The following is a 15,948-nucleotide window of genomic DNA, read 5'->3' as shown; positions in this document are numbered from 1 at the left end:
CCGCTGAACACCAGGGACAAGATGCGTCCTCCGCTAGTGTCGAAGGCTGCACGCGCCCAGCGAATGACAGGGGGTGCAACGAGCAGCAGTGCGTCTCACACACGCGGCGGTGCGCCCGCTAATTCGGCCGTCGCTCTGCTGGGACGCCGGGCGCGCCTCCCCGCGCCGTCCTCGAGGAACTGGCGGTTGCGGAAGGAAGCGCTTTCGTCAAATGCAGCCGAAAACTAACATTTTGTGTGTTGGGAGAAAAGCCGAACGCGAATTCTGCCGTGCTCCTACATTAGATGAGCGCCAACGGCCATACCATGATGAATACACCGGTTCTCGTCCGATCACTGAAGTTAAGCATCATCGGGCCCGGCTAGTACTTGGATGGGTGACCGCCTGGGAAACCCGGGTGCTGTTGGCTCCCTTCCTCTTTTTTTTGTTATGTCGCCAGCCCAGTTTTCAAACTACCTTTCTGTTGTGACAAAGATGCTTCCTTAAGCCTTTTAAACTACTGTAATGGTACGAAAATGCAGTAATTAACTCAGTTTGAGGGAGAATGTGCTAACCAAGTTTGCCAAGAAGACTTTGAAAACGACAAAACAGTACGAATCGGCAGGTGATTTCTGAAATACGTCACCGCCTATTGTTGTGTAGGAGTGTAGAGTTCCAAATTTGATTTGTAACCACGAATTTATTCCTTAGTCGTCTCGTCTCGTCTCGTCTCGTCTCGTCCCGCAGACGTTTGTCGTGCTTGCGCTGTCATATGGACCACGACCCGAGCGGCAGCGAGCGGCAGTCGAGCAAAGTCGGGACAAGTCGGGACGGGGACAGGGACAGGGATAGGAATGGTGCGAATGCACTGCAAACTACGCAGACACCTGGTGTGAGGCGAGGCGAGGAAGCCCACATCGCTACCAGTGGCGCCCTCCAGCACGACACTGCCACACCCCGCACAGGCCCTCCGCTGAACACCAGGGACAAGATGCGTCCTCCGCTAGTGTCGAAGGCTGCACGCGCCCAGCGAATGACAGGGGGTGCAACGAGCGGCAGTGCGTCTCACACACGCGGCGGTGCGCCCGCTAATTCGGCCGTCGCTCTGCTGGGACGCCGGGCGCGCCTCCCCGCGCCGTCCTGGAGGAACTGGCGGTTGCGGAAGGAAGCGCTTTCGTCAAATGCGGCCGAAAACTAACATTTTGTGTGTTGGGAGAAAAGCCGAACGCGAATTCTGCCGTGCTCCTACATTAGATGAGCGCCAACGGCCATACCATGATGAATACACCGGTTCTCGTCCGATCACTGAAGTTAAGCATCATCGGGCCCGGCTAGTACTTGGATGGGTGACCGCCTGGGAAACCCGGGTGCTGTTGGCTCCCTTCCTCTTTTTTTTGTTATGTCGCCAGCCCAGTTTTCAAACTACCTTTCTGTTGTGACAAAGATGCTTCCTTAAGTCTTTTAAACTACTGTAATGGTACGAAAATGCAGTAATTAACTCAGTTTGAGGGAGAATGTGCTAACCAAGTTTGCCAAGAAGACTTTGAAAACGACAAAACAGTACGAATCGGCAGGTGATTTCTGAAATACGTCACCGCCTATTGTTGTGTAGGAGTCTAGAGTTCCAAATTTGATTTGTAACCACGAATTTATTCCTTAGTCGTCTCGTCTCGTCTCGTCTCGTCTCGTCCCGCAGACGTTTGTCGTGCTTGCGCTGTCATATGGACCACGACCCGAGCGGCAGCGAGCGGCAGTCGAGCAAAGTCGGGACAAGTCGGGACGGGGACAGGGACAGGGATAGGAATGGTGCGAATGCACTGCAAACTACGCAGACACCTGGTGTGAGGCGAGGCGAGGCGAGGCGAGGAAGCCCACATCGCTACCAGTGGCGCCCTCCAGCACGACACTGCCACACCCCGCACAGGCCCTCCGCTGAACACCAGGGACAAGATGCGTCCTCCGCTAGTGTCGAAGGCTGCACGCGCCCAGCGAATGACAGGGGGTGCAACGAGCAGCAGTGCGTCTCACACACGCGGCGGTGCGCCCGCTAATTCGGCCGTCGCTCTGCTGGGACGCCGGGCGCGCCTCCCCGCGCCGTCCTCGAGGAACTGGCGGTTGCGGAAGGAAGCGCTTTCGTCAAATGCAGCCGAAAACTAACATTTTGTGTGTTGGGAGAAAAGCCGAACGCGAATTCTGCCGTGCTCCTACATTAGATGAGCGCCAACGGCCATACCATGATGAATACACCGGTTCTCGTCCGATCACTGAAGTTAAGCATCATCGGGCCCGGCTAGTACTTGGATGGGTGACCGCCTGGGAAACCCGGGTGCTGTTGGCTCCCTTCCTGTTTTTTTTGTTATGTCGCCAGCCCAGTTTTCAAACTACCTTTCTGTTGTGACAAAGATGCTTCCTTAAGCCTTTTAAACTACTGTAATGGTACGAAAATGCAGTAATTAACTCAGTTTGAGGGAGAATGTGCTAACCAAGTTTGCCAAGAAGACTTTGAAAACGACAAAACAGTACGAATCGGCAGGTGATTTCTGAAATACGTCACCGCCTATTGTTGTGTAGGAGTGTAGAGTTCCAAATTTGATTTGTAACCACGAATTTATTCCTTAGTCGTCTCGTCTCGTCTCGTCTCGTCTCGTCCCGCAGACGTTTGTCGTGCTTGCGCTGTCATATGGACCACGACCCGAGCGGCAGCGAGCGGCAGTCGAGCAAAGTCGGGACAAGTCGGGACGGGGACAGGGACAGGGATAGGAATGGTGCGAATGCACTGCAAACTACGCAGACACCTGGTGTGAGGCGAGGCGAGGCGAGGAAGCCCACATCGCTACCAGTGGCGCCCTCCAGCACGACACTGCCACACCCCGCACAGGCCCTCCGCTGAACACCAGGGACAAGATGCGTCCTCCGCTAGTGTCGAAGGCTGCACGCGCCCAGCGAATGACAGAGGGTGCAACGAGCAGCAGTGCGTCTCACACACGCGGCGGTGCGCCCGCTAATTCGGCCGTCGCTCTGCTGGGACGCCGGGCGCGCCTCCCCGCGCCGTCCTCGAGGAACTGGCGGTTGCGGAAGGAAGCGCTTTCGTCAAATGCGGCCGAAAACTAATATTTTGTGTGTTGGGAGAAAAGCCGAACGCGAATTCTGCCGTGCTCCTACATTAGATGAGCGCCAACGGCCATACCATGATGAATACACCGGTTCTCGTCCGATCACCGAAGTTAAGCATCATCGGGCCCGGCTAGTACTTGGATGGGTGACCGCCTGGGAAACCCGGGTGCTGTTGGCTCCCTTCCTTTTTTGTTTGTTATGTCGCCAGCCCAGTTTTCAAACTACCTTTCTGTTGTGACAAAGATGCTTCCTTAAGCCTTTTAAACTACTGTAATGGTACGAAAATGCAGTAATTAACTCAGTTTGAGGGAGAATGTGCTAACCAAGTTTGCCAAGAAGACTTTGAAAACGACAAAACAGTACGAATCGGCAGGTGATTTCTGAAATACGTCACCGCCTATTGTTGTGTAGGAGTGTAGAGTTCCAAATTTGATTTGTAACCACGAATTTATTCCTTAGTCGTCTCGTCTCGTCTCGTCTCGTCTCGTCCCGCAGACGTTTGTCGTGCTTGCGCTGTCATATGGACCACGACCCGAGCGGCAGCGAGCGGCAGTCGTGCAAAGTCGGGACAAGTCGGGACGGGGACAGGGACAGGGATAGGAATGGTGCGAATGCACTGCAAACTACGCAGACACCTGGTGTGAGGCGAGGCGAGGCGAGGCGAGGAAGCCCACATCGCTACCAGTGGCGCCCTCCAGCACGACACTGCCACACCCCGCACAGGCCCTCCGCTGAACACCAGGGACAAGATGCGTCCTCCGCTAGTGTCGAAGGCTGCACGCGCCCAGCGAATGACAGGGGGTGCAACGAGCAGCAGTGCGTCTCACACACGCGGCGGTGCGCCCGCTAATTCGGCCGTCGCTCTGCTGGGACGCCGGGCGCGCCTCCCCGCGCCGTCCTCGAGGAAGGAAGCGCTTTCGTCAAATGCGTCTGCCGTGCTCCTACATTAGACGAGCGCCAACGGCCATACCATGATGAATACACCGGTTCTCGTCCGATCACCGAAGTTAAGCATCATCGGGCCCGGCTAGTACTTGGATGGGTGACCGCCTGGGAAACCCGGGTGCTGTTGGCTCCCTTCCTTTTTTTTTTTTGTTATGTCGCCAGCCCAATTTTCAAACTACCTTTCTATTGTGACAAAGATGCTTCCTTAAGCCTTTTAAACTACTGTAATGGTACGAAAATGCAGTAATTAACTCAGTTTGAGGGAGAATGTGCTAACCAAGTTTGCCAAGAAGACTTTGAAAACGACAAAACAGTACGAATCGGCAGGTGAACGCGAATTCTGCCGTGCTCCTACATTAGATGAGCGCCAACGGCCATACCATGATGAATACACCGGTTCTCGTCCGATCACCGAAGTTAAGCATCATCGGGCCCGTCTAGTACTTGGATGGGTGACCGCCTGGGAAACCCGGGTGCGTTTGGCTCCCTTCCTCTTTTTTTTGTTATGTCGCCAGCCCAATTTTCAAACTACCTTTCTGTTGTGACAAAGATGCTTCCTTAAGCCTTTTAAACTACTGTAATGGTACGAAAATGCAGTAATTAACTCAGTTTGAGGGAGAATGTGCTAACCAAGTTTGCCAAGAAGACTTTGAAAACGACAAAACAGTACGAATCGGCAGGAGATTTCTGAAATACGTCACCGCCTATTGTTGTGTAGGAGTGTAGAGTTCCAAATTTGATTTGTAACCACGAATTTATTCCTTAGTCGTCTCGTCTCGTCTCGTCTCGTCTCGTCCCGCAGACGTTTGTCGTGCTTGCGCTGTCATATGGACCACGACCCGAGCGGCAGCGAGCGGCAGTCGAGCAAAGTCGTTACAAGTCGGGACGGGGACAGGGACAGGGATAGGAATGGTGCGAATGCACTGCAAACTACGCAGACACCTGGTGTGAGGCGAGGCGAGGCGAGGAAGCCCACATCGCTACCAGTGGCGCCCTCCAGCACGACACTGCCACACCCCGCACAGGCCCTCCGCTGCACACCAGGGACAAGATGCGTCCTCCGCTAGTGTCGAAGGCTGCACGCGCCCAGCGAATGACAGGGGGTGCAACGAGCAGCAGTGCGTCTCACACACGCGGCGGTGCACCCGCTAATTCGGCCGTCGCTCTGCTGGGACGCCGGGCGCGCCTCCCCGCGCCGTCCTCGAGGAACTGGCGGTTGCGGAAGGAAGCGCTTTTGTCAAATGCGGCCGAAAACTAACATTTTGTGTGTTGGGAGAAAAGCCGAACGCGAATTCTGCCGTGCTCCTACATTAGACGAGCGCCAACGGCCATACCATGATGAATACACCGGTTCTCGTCCGATCACCGAAGTTAAGCATCATCGGGCCCGGCTAGTACTTGGATGGGTGACCGCCTGGGAAACCCGGGTGCTGTTGGCTCCCTTCCTTTTTTTTTTTTTGTTATGTCGCCAGCTCAATTTTGAAACTACCTTTCTGTTGTGACAAAGATGCTTCCTTAAGCCTTTTAAACTACTGTAATGGTACGAAAATGCAGTAATTAACTCAGTTTGAGGGAGAATGTGCTAACCAAGTTTGCCAAGAAGACTTTGAAAACGACAAAACAGTACGAATCGGCAGGAGATTTCTGAAATACGTCACCGCCTATTGTTGTGTAGGAGTGTAGAGTTACAAATTTGATTTGTAACCACGAATTTATTCCTTAGTCGTCTCGTCTCGTCTCGTCTCGTCTCGTCCCGCAGACGTTTGTCGTGCTTGCGCTGTCATATGGACCACGACCCGAGCGGCAGCGAGCGGCAGTCGAGCAGGGACGGGGACAGGGACAGGGATAGGAATGGTGCGAATGCACTGCAAACTACGCAGACACCTGGTGTGAGGCGAGGCGAGGCGAGGAAGCCCACATCGCTACCAGTGGCGCCCTCCAGCACGACACTGCCACACCCCGCACAGGCCCTCCGCTGAACACCAGGGACAAGATGCGTCCTCCGCTAGTGTCGAAGGCTGCACGCGCCCAGCGAATGACAGGGGGTGCAACGAGCAGCAGTGCGTCTCACACACGCGGCGGTGCGCCCGCTAATTCGGCCGTCGCTCTGCTGGGACGCCGGGCGCGCCTCCCCGCGCCGTCCTCGAGGAACTGGCGGTTGCGGAAGGAAGCGCTTTCGTCAAATGCGGCCGAAAACTAACATTTTGTGTGTTGGGAGAAAAGCCGAACGCGAATTCTGCCGTGCTCCTACATTAGACGAGCGCCAACGGCCATACCATGATGAATACACCGGTTCTCGTCCGATCACCGAAGTTAAGCATCATCGGGCCCGGCTAGTACTTGTCTGGCTGCCCGCCAGGCAACACCTCGGTGCTCTGCGCTCCGCCGGCCCGTGGTGTTTACGTTCTGCGCGCCGCAGCGTGTGGTGTTCGCGAGGCGACTTGCTTGCTTTGCTTCTTTAACGGTACGTACTGACCATGATGGAAAGTGAAGATAGGAACAATAATATTCAGTGCGAATTTAGCCGATCGGTACCTCGTCCGACCGCTTTCGAAATTCATCATTGGATCCTTAACGATTTGAAAATCCCGGCTAGTGACATTTTCGGACTTCAATTGGACACCTTTTTAAATTCAGTGTTTTTGAAGTTAAGTAGTTCGGAACTGTGTGATACAGTTGTTAACGTAAATGATGGTGTGCGGCAGTTTAAGCACGATAATCAAACCGTGAGTGACGTTAAAGTGACGAACGCTGGTTTTGGCATACGAACTGTCAGGGTGTTTAATCTGCCTTTCGAAGTAAAAAACGATACCATTTCGCGATGTCTCGGCCCTTACGGCACCGTGCTTTCCGTTGTTAAAGAAAAATGGTCTGCCGCGTACCCCATACAATGTGAAAATGGAGTGCGAAGTGTACGAATGATTGTGCGAAAGCATGTGCCATCATTTGTTTACATGTCCGGGCACCGTGCATTTGTTACGTACAGTGGGCAGCCGCAAACGTGTTCTTTCTGTAATCGACCGGATCACTTTCGCCAAAATTGTCCACGGCGTAAGGGTCCTTTACAACTGCCTCTGGGTGAACACGGTAGCGAACCTATGAATTGGGCGGCGGTCGCCTTAGGCGCCCCCCCGCCGGCGGCTCGCCGTGTCGATATTCCGGCAGATATGGACGCGTCCCCTGCCACTGTTCCGGAGACCATGCAGATTGATAGTGGTTCCGTAATGTTAAACGCGGTAGCCTTAACAGAGACAGACGCGCGTGCCACAACACCCGTCACAGGACCCGAACCCGCCCCGGCCGTTGCCGCCCTAGCGGCCGTAGAACCATTACTTGAACTGGTCTCTGAAACGACACCCACCCCCACGGTCAGTCACAGTGTGGTGGCGGTAGATCAATCTGTGTCTTTAGAGAACGTGGACCGTGCAGTTTTTGTCCCGCCCGCTCAGGTGACGGAAGTGTCGCGTGTCGTCACGGCAAGCCGTGCACACGTGGACACTGCCCCCCCTCTCGACAGACAAGACTCGTCTTCTTCTGTCGGTGCGTCGGTTCGGTCGCGTAGTGACCCCGACAACGATAGGCGCGACAGAAGTAGAAGTTCCTCGACCGATTCTAGACGGTCGTCCACGAGACGGGAGCGTAGTCCGTCACCTGTTAGGAGGCCGCTATCTCAAGGGAAGCCAAAACGGCAGCGGCGTAAGGGGGGGCAGCGCGGAAGCGCGGAGGTTCGGCCCGGCGCGGCCGCTCACGTGACCCGGTCAGCTGTAGGCGCGAGAGCGGACGGCAGCGGTGCTGGTGGCGGCCAGGCTGCGGGCTCGGAAGCGCACAGGGCCGAAGTGGTCCGGCATCTGCAATCGGTCATCCACCAATCGGACGCGCTCCCTCCCAGTGAATCGGTTCCACAACCTGCCGTGAAAGATACGCCTCCGGTTACGAGCGTGCGCCCTGTTACACAGGACGCTGTAGTAGCGCAGTCTCGTAGCGACTTGTCCACGATGTCTGTCGCGGGGGCGTCCCCACCTGTTACCCGACCGGGGGCGTGGGGTGATGAGCCGCCTGATGATTAATTTCCAATTACTTCAAGTGTGGCATTCCGTCTTTTAAGCAGGTCGACGATAACCCATGCTGAGTCGTATTTGTATTTTAACGTTTTATCTTGTGAGTGTTTTCACTGTTTTATCTGTGTTTTCTTTGTTTTCTTCTTTTATGGTTGCTGGTAATCAGTTCACGGTCCTCACGGCCAACGTTAATAAAATGCGTAGCCATCACAAAGCGATCGCGCTGCATAATTTTTTAACTGACAGTGGTTGTCAGGTAGCTTTTTTACAAGAGGTGACCGCTGAAGCATTATCTTTTATCCGTGATTTTAACGAGTTCACTGCGTATGATAATATCATCGCGGATGACAGCACAGGCACTGTTATTTTAGTCCGATCGGACATTGAGGTGCAAAATATAGACTGCTTACCAAATGGGCGGGTCATAGTTTGTGAAATTAATGGCTACGCATTTGTTAATGTTTACGCGCACTCTGGCAACAAACCTGCGCGGAATAATTTTTATGCTCATGAACTGTGCCAGGTTTTATATCAAAATAGAGATAATTTTATCCTCGGGGGTGATTTTAATGGTGTCATTGACGATCGCGATCAGGAACCTCAGCCAAACCGGTGTGACGAATTGAAGACGTTGGTTACTGGTTTACAGCTGCGAGACACGTGGCGGGTTCTCAACCCCCACCGTACAGAATTTACGTATTTTTATGCTACCGGACATAGTCGTTTAGACAGAATTTACGTCTCGCCACAGCTTTCACATGCCGTTGTCACTGCAGAGGTGCAACCGGTGATTTTTTCTGACCATTGTAGTTACATTTGTCAGTTAAATTTAGGCATGTGCCCACGTTCGACACTTAAATCTGTGTGGAAATTAAACTGCAGAATTTTAAATGATCCCTCTTTTAAAACGAGTTTTTTAACTATGTGGCACAACCTTGTGCGGTGCCGACCGGTCGGTTCCACCGCTATTTACTGGTGGACCACGGTGGCCAAACCGGCGGTCAGAAAATTTTTAATTGATTTTAGTCGCGAGGCGGCACGGTGGCGCCGGGCTACGGCTGACTTCTACCGCCAGTGTTTGCGTGAGCTCGCGCAGCGCGTTACTGCGCAGCCGGAACTGTTGCCCACCCTGCGCGAATTTAAAGCAAAGTTGCTCCGGGATTTGCGGCAGAAATGTGAGGGGACGGTGCGGCGGAGCCAGCCTGTGGGCGCCGTGCCCGGCGAGACGGTCTCTGCGTACCACCTCCGTAGGGAGAGGTACCGCCGCGCAAAGTTACGGCTCAACACGTGGACGCTCGCCGCCGGGATCAGAACCACGGACCACCAAGCGATTCAGGCGGAATTGTATCAGTATTTTACTTCACTTTTTACCGACACTGCTGTCGATGCCGCCGCAATCAATGATCTTTTAAGTCACGTGCCGCATCTTTTAACGCGACGAGATAGACTCAATCTTAACGCAGTTTATACCGCGGATGATATAGAGGATGCCGTTAAAGGCAGTCAGACCGGGAAATCCCCCGGGAAAGACGGCATCCCAGCGGAGTTTTATCTAACATTTTTAGACTCTTTTAGTGAACTTTTAACGGAAATAGCTAATGACATCCGAAACGGCGCGGCAATCCCGGAGGACTTTGAAGAAGGACGTATCGTTCTCATTCCAAAATCGACTGCGACGCCGAGTGTAGAGGATGTGCGCCCTATTACACTTCTCAATTCGGATTACAAAATAATGGCCAGGTGCATTGCCAATAGACTTAAGCAAGTTCTGGGAAAAGTTTTAGATGACTCGCAGTCGTGTGCTATTCGGGATCGCAATATTTTTGACGCTGTTTTAGCTTACAGGGATTGCATCGGCCACGCGAGAAGTAGCAGGCTTCGCTATGCCGGAATTTTGTTAGTCGATTTTAAAACAGCGTTCGATCGTGTCAGTCACTTTTACCTTAGCAAATTGATGACTCGCATGGGTTTCGGGACCAAGTTCACCGCCATGATAAGTAATATATTACGTAGTGCCACGTCGCGCGTTATCGTAAATAGTATCGCCAGCGCCAAGATCCACATTAGCCGCTCGGTCCGACAGGGTTGCCCCCTATCTATGGCACTGTTTGCGATCGCCCTGGACCCGCTCCTCCGTACCATTGGCCGCACTTGTCGAGGGATTCGCGTGGGCGACGACCGGCTTGTGTGTCGCGCCTATGCCGATGACTTGGGCGTCTTCATCGAACGGGCAGACGACATCGACCGCCTCTATGGCGTCCTGCAGCAATACGAACGGGCGACAGGCGCCGTAGTCAATCCGCGTAAGACGGTTCTCCTCCCGTTGACGGAGCGCATGCGTACTGAATACCGGCACTGGTACTGCGTCAAACGCCAGTCTAAGGTGCTCGGCGTGACACTGTCGGATAACTTACAACAGATGCAAGCTCTCAATTGGCGGTCCACTCTATATAAAGTGCGCGCCGTGGTAAAGATTCATGCGCCGCGCAACTTGGCACTGGCGGACAAAGTTGCGCTTATTAATACAACCATTCTGGCAAGGGCGTGGTACCTGGCGCAGATCTTGCCGGTACCAAAGCAGATCGCACGGTCCATCAGGCATGCATTTTATTGGTTTTTGTGGAAAGGCGATGTTTTTCAGGTCGCCATGGCCACATGCACCCTGAAACCTTCGGAAGGTGGTCTAGGACTTGTCGATTTTAACGCTAAATGTGAGGCACTATTTTATAAACGGACCAACGTTTTAATTGGCAAAGGTTTAGGCAGCCCCACGGCGGTTCTCTTTCACCGGCACCGGCCACGTTCTGTCACCGCCCCGGTTTACGTCACCAGCATCCCGTTCTCTATCTCCCACGTGCGCCGTTACTACCTTACGCATAGCTACGTCAGTCTCCACGACGTACGCGGCCATGCGGTCGGCGACATTGCGGATGTCATCCGCGGACGACCACCGCCCAATAAGTGGGAGCTCCGTCTGCCGCAATATGATTGGAGCGCCGTGTGGACGAACATCAGTTCACGCGTCATACCAGCTGACGTGAGGGCCACGTGGTACAGGGTGGTCAACCGCACTGTTGCCACCAACTGCAAGCTCCACTCAATAAACCTCATCCGATCCAGCCAGTGCGAGGCATGCGGAGTCCCGGACGACATCGAGCATCGCTTCGACTGCTCCAGGTTCCGGGCCGTCTGGTACTGTGCGCGGGATATGATTCGTCTCCTAAATAGAGTGACTGTCAGGCAGGTTACTGTGACGGACGCGCTAGTGCCTCAGTGGAAGCCTTATCCGTCCACCAAGCGGAATGCCACCATCTGGTTATATGGACACACTATTCATGCCATATTTAGTCTCAAAATTACCGATGTTGTGACTTTTCTCACCCGTCTATGGACTTTCCACAATGAAGAACGCGCCAGAAGAACCTATTCCGCGACGTTCGCAAACTTTCTGCACGTGGCTTTGTCACATGCATTCCACTCGATCATGACCCCTCCTTAACAGTGACTTATCTCAATGTGTGTATAATTATATAACTATTCCTGTGACTGTGATATAAGGGAACGAACACTGGAAGAGAAATTTTTGGACACGTTTTTTTTTTGTAGTTGGACTCACCTTGACCATCATAATGATGACGAACTGTGACAGTTTCTTGTTTCTTGTTTCTTGTTTTTACGATCTCCGGAGCTACGTGACTACCTTACAAGTGTCACGTCGGAAGTTTTGTTTCTGTTAATCCTTTGTGTTCCAATTTTTTGTGTGACGTTGTCGTTTCGCTACCAATCTTGTGTGTGAAAGCAATGCCCTGCCTTTTTGGTTGTTTACTTTCTGCATGGTTTTCGTGTCTTGGTGCTGCGATCGAACACCATCTTTTGATTTTTATGTTGTTCTTTACCGCCTGTAGAAATGTGGCGGTTTGTTTCTTTTCCTACTTCCGTTCAATTTAGGGCATACGTCTCCTTTCCGTTATTCATTTCATCTTTTTTTTTTTTTTTTTTCTTCACCACAAGTAACGGCGAGAAGCGGATATGTTACTTTACTTTGCTTTCCATACTTTGTTAGAGGGACCTCCCGGGCCTTATTTATTTTTTGACGCAGGTTTGCGAATTGCTCTTTTGTTGCACACTCATTCTTCTTCGTTTTCTTTCCCCCACATTTGGTCGGTAGAATTCTTACCGCCGATTTATGGAAGAACTTTTCCGTTTGGCTTTCTTTACTTACTTCTCATTATTTTCAACGTTGTTGAGTTTTGCGTTCCCCTTCGATGAACGTGCCGTTCCTACGTCATCAGACGAGGACCCTTTCTCGCTCCATCCGGCGCATACCATCTGCGACCAGCGAGAAGGAGCACCTATTACGCCCCCTCTCCGTTCTTCAACCAGCACTACCAACAGCATCGTTTTATAGCTGAGAAGCTCGCCGAAGAAGGCGTATTGTGGAGAGCGATAAGGCCGGGCTATAAGGGGAGTTGGGAGGCCCGAAAAAAAAAAAAAAAAAAATAAAAAAATAAAAAAAAAAAAAAAAAAAAAAAAAAGGTGCTGTTGGCTCCCTTCCTTTTTTTTTTTTTGTTATGTCGCCAGCCCAATTTTCAAACTACCTTTCTGTTGTGACAAAGATGCTTCCTTAAGCCCCTTAAACTACTGTAATGGTACGAAAATGCAGTAATTAACTCAGTTTGAGGGAGAATGTGCTAACCAAGTTTGCCAAGAAGACTTTGAAAACGACAAAACAGTACGAATCGGCAGGTGATTTTTGAAATACGTCACCGCCTATTGTTGTGTAGGAGTGTAGAGTTCCAAATTTGATTTGTAACCACGAATTTATTCCTTAGTCGTCTCGTCTCGTCTCGTCTCGTCTCGTCCCGCAGACGTTTGTCGTGCTTGCGCTGTCATATGGACCACGACCCGAGCGGCAGCGAGCGGCAGTCGAGCAGGGACGGGGACAGGGACAGGGATAGGAATGGTGCGAATGCACTGCAAACTACGCAGACACCTGGTGTGAGGCGAGGCGAGGCGAGGAAGCCCACATCGCTACCAGTGGCGCCCTCCAGCACGACACTGCCACACCCCGCACAGGCCCTCCGCTGAACACCAGGGACAAGATGCGTCCTCCGCTAGTGTCGAAGGCTGCACGCGCCCAGCGAATGACAGGGGGTGCAACGAGCAGCAGTGCGTCTCACACACGCGGCGGTGCGCCCGCTAATTCGGCCGTCGCTCTGCTGGGACGCCGGGCGCGCCTCCCCGCGCCGTCCTCGAGGAACTGGCGGTTGCGGAAGGAAGCGCTTTCGTCAAATGCGGCCGAAAACTAACATTTTGTGTGTTGGGAGAAAAGCCGAACGCGAATTCTGCCGCGCTCCTACATTAGACGAGCGCCAACGGCCATACCATGATGAATACACCGGTTCTCGTCCGATCACCGAAGTTAAGCATCATCGGGCCCGGCTAGTACTTGGATGGGTGACCGCCTGCGAAACCCGGGTGCTGTTGGCTCCCTTCCTTTTTTTTTTTTTGTTATGTCGCCAGCCCAATTTTCAAACTACCTTTCTGTTGTGACAAAGATGCTTCCTTAAGCCCCTTAAACTACTGTAATGGTACGAAAATGCAGTAATTAACTCAGTTTGAGGGAGAATGTGCTAACCAAGTTTGCCAAGAAGACTTTGAAAACGACAAAACAGTACGAATCGGCAGGTGATTTTTGAAATACGTCACCGCCTATTGTTGTGTAGGAGTGTAGAGTTCCAAATTTGATTTGTAACCACGAATTTATTCCTTAGTCGTCTCGTCTCGTCTCGTCTCGTCTCGTCCCGCAGACGTTTGTCGTGCTTGCGCTGTCATATGGACCACGACCCGAGCGGCAGCGAGCGGCAGTCGAGCAGGGACGGGGACAGGGACAGGGATAGGAATGGTGCGAATGCACTGCAAACTACGCAGACACCTGGTGTGAGGCGAGGCGAGGCGAGGAAGCCCACATCGCTACCAGTGGCGCCCTCCAGCACGACACTGCCACACCCCGCACAGGCCCTCCGCTGAACACCAGGGACAAGATGCGTCCTCCGCTAGTGTCGAAGGCTGCACGCGCCCAGCGAATGACAGGGGGTGCAACGAGCAGCAGTGCGTCTCACACACGCGGCGGTGCGCCCGCTAATTCGGCCGTCGCTCTGCTGGGACGCCGGGCGCGCCTCCCCGCGCCGTCCTCGAGGAACTGGCGGTTGCGGAAGGAAGCGCTTTCGTCAAATGCGGCCGAAAACTAACATTTTGTGTGTTGGGAGAAAAGCCGAACGCGAATTCTGCCGTGCTCCTACATTAGACGAGCGCCAACGGCCATACCATAATGAACACACCGGTTCTCGTCCGATCACCGAAGTTAAGCATCATCGGGCCCGGCTAGTACATGGATGGGTGACCGCCTGGGAAACCCGGGTGCTGTTGGCTCCCTTCCTTTTTTTTTTTTGTTATGTCGCCAGCCCAGTTTTCAAACTACCTTTCTGTTGTGACAAAGATGCTTCCTTAAGCCTTTTAAACTACTGTAATGGTACGAAAATGCAGTAATTAACTCAGTTTGAGGGAGAATGTGCTAACCAAGTTTGCCAAGAAGACTTTGAAAACGACAAAACAGTACGAATCGGCAGGTGATTTCTGAAATACGTCACCGCCTATTGTTGTGTAGGAGTGTAGAGTTCCAAATTTGATTTGTAACCACGAATTTATTCCTTAGTCGTCTCGTCTCGTCTCGTCTCGTCTCGTCCCGCAGACGTTTGTCGTGCTTGCGCTGTCATATGGACCACGACCCGAGCGGCAGCGAGCGGCAGTCGAGCAGGGACGGGGACAGGGACAGGGATAGGAATGGTGCGAATGCACTGCAAACTACGCAGACACCTGGTGTGAGGCGAGGCGAGGCGAGGAAGCCCACATCGCTACCAGTGGCGCCCTCCAGCACGACACTGCCACACCCCGCACAGGCCCTCCGCTGAACACCAGGGACAAGATGCGTCCTCCGCTAGTGTCGAAGGCTGCACGCGCCCAGCGAATGACAGGGGGTGCAACGAGCAGCAGTGCGTCTCACACACGCGGCGGTGCGCCCGCTAATTCGGCCGTCGCTCTGCTGGGACGCCGGGCGCGCCTCCCCGCGCCGTCCTCGAGGAACTGGCGGTTGCGGAAGGAAGCGCTTTCGTCAAATGCGGCCGAAAACTAACATTTTGTGTGTTGGGAGAAAAGCCGAACGCGAATTCTGCCGCGCTCCTACATTAGACGAGCGCCAACGGCCATACCATGATGAATACACCGGTTCTCGTCCGATCACCGAAGTTAAGCATCATCGGGCCCGGCTAGTACTTGGATGGGTGACCGCCTGCGAAACCCGGGTGCTGTTGGCTCCCTTCCTTTTTTTTTTTTTTTTGTTATGTCGCCAGCCCAATTTTCAAACTACCTTTCTGTTGTGACAAAGATGCTTCCTTAAGCCCCTTAAACTACTGTAATGGTACGAAAATGCAGTAATTAACTCAGTTTGAGGGAGAATGTGCTAACCAAGTTTGCCAAGAAGACTTTGAAAACGACAAAACAGTACGAATCGGCAGGTGATTTTTGAAATACGTCACCGCCTATTGTTGTGTAGGAGTGTAGAGTTCCAAATTTGATTTGTAACCACGAATTTATTCCTTAGTCGTCTCGTCTCGTCTCGTCTCGTCTCGTCCCGCAGACGTTTGTCGTGCTTGCGCTGTCATATGGACCACGACCCGAGCGGCAGCGAGCGGCAGTCGAGCAGGGACAGAGACAGGGACAGGGATAGGAATGGTGCGAATGCACTGCAAACTACGCAGACACCTGGTGTGAGGCGAGGCGAGGCGAGGAAGCC

At 53.0% G+C, this 15,948-nt stretch overlaps 1 protein-coding gene, 10 non-coding genes and 1 pseudogene across 11 annotated transcripts; all 12 read left to right on the top strand.

The window, feature by feature from the left end:
* Positions 1-290: 290 nt before the first annotated feature.
* Positions 291-409, top strand: LOC126102989 (5S ribosomal RNA). The gene has a single exon (XR_007523238.1). It is a non-coding gene; the product is annotated as a 5S ribosomal RNA (ribosomal RNA).
* An 830-nt stretch (positions 410-1,239) lies between these two features.
* Positions 1,240-1,358, top strand: LOC126102988 (5S ribosomal RNA). The gene has a single exon (XR_007523237.1). It is a non-coding gene; the product is annotated as a 5S ribosomal RNA (ribosomal RNA).
* An 840-nt stretch (positions 1,359-2,198) lies between these two features.
* LOC126102987 (5S ribosomal RNA) lies at positions 2,199-2,317 on the top strand. The gene has a single exon (XR_007523236.1). It is a non-coding gene; the product is annotated as a 5S ribosomal RNA (ribosomal RNA).
* Positions 2,318-3,152: 835 nt separating this feature from the next.
* LOC126101788 (5S ribosomal RNA) lies at positions 3,153-3,271 on the top strand. Its single transcript, XR_007522506.1, has one exon. It is a non-coding gene; the product is annotated as a 5S ribosomal RNA (ribosomal RNA).
* Positions 3,272-4,049: 778 nt separating this feature from the next.
* On the top strand, positions 4,050-4,168 carry LOC126101776 (5S ribosomal RNA). The gene has a single exon (XR_007522495.1). It is a non-coding gene; the product is annotated as a 5S ribosomal RNA (ribosomal RNA).
* A 236-nt stretch (positions 4,169-4,404) lies between these two features.
* On the top strand, positions 4,405-4,523 carry LOC126102047 (5S ribosomal RNA). Its single transcript, XR_007522743.1, has one exon. It is a non-coding gene; the product is annotated as a 5S ribosomal RNA (ribosomal RNA).
* An 835-nt stretch (positions 4,524-5,358) lies between these two features.
* Positions 5,359-5,477, top strand: LOC126101764 (5S ribosomal RNA). The gene has a single exon (XR_007522484.1). It is a non-coding gene; the product is annotated as a 5S ribosomal RNA (ribosomal RNA).
* An 823-nt stretch (positions 5,478-6,300) lies between these two features.
* LOC126102290 (5S ribosomal RNA) lies at positions 6,301-6,420 on the top strand (annotated as a pseudogene).
* A 716-nt stretch (positions 6,421-7,136) lies between these two features.
* On the top strand, positions 7,137-8,105 carry LOC126101544 (translation initiation factor IF-2-like). Its single transcript, XM_049912183.1, has one exon. It carries the CDS (start codon positions 7,137-7,139, stop codon positions 8,103-8,105), a length of 969 nt encoding a protein of 322 aa, XP_049768140.1.
* A 5,362-nt stretch (positions 8,106-13,467) lies between these two features.
* LOC126102978 (5S ribosomal RNA) lies at positions 13,468-13,586 on the top strand. Its single transcript, XR_007523228.1, has one exon. It is a non-coding gene; the product is annotated as a 5S ribosomal RNA (ribosomal RNA).
* An 823-nt stretch (positions 13,587-14,409) lies between these two features.
* On the top strand, positions 14,410-14,528 carry LOC126101946 (5S ribosomal RNA). The gene has a single exon (XR_007522650.1). It is a non-coding gene; the product is annotated as a 5S ribosomal RNA (ribosomal RNA).
* An 822-nt stretch (positions 14,529-15,350) lies between these two features.
* LOC126102977 (5S ribosomal RNA) lies at positions 15,351-15,469 on the top strand. The gene has a single exon (XR_007523227.1). It is a non-coding gene; the product is annotated as a 5S ribosomal RNA (ribosomal RNA).
* Positions 15,470-15,948: the final 479 nt, after the last annotated feature.

The sequence above is a fragment of the Schistocerca cancellata genome, chromosome 9 (assembly GCF_023864275.1).
Source record: "Schistocerca cancellata isolate TAMUIC-IGC-003103 chromosome 9, iqSchCanc2.1, whole genome shotgun sequence".
Lineage (NCBI taxonomy): Eukaryota > Metazoa > Arthropoda > Insecta > Orthoptera > Acrididae > Schistocerca > Schistocerca cancellata.
This window is presented reverse-complemented; position numbering and strand designations above follow the sequence as displayed.

Bases quoted from the DNA above. Each gene is read 5' to 3' on its own strand.
- LOC126101544 (XM_049912183.1), top strand. From the start codon at position 7,137: ATGAATTGGGCGGCGGTCGCCTTAGGCGCCCCCCCGCCGGCGGCTCGC.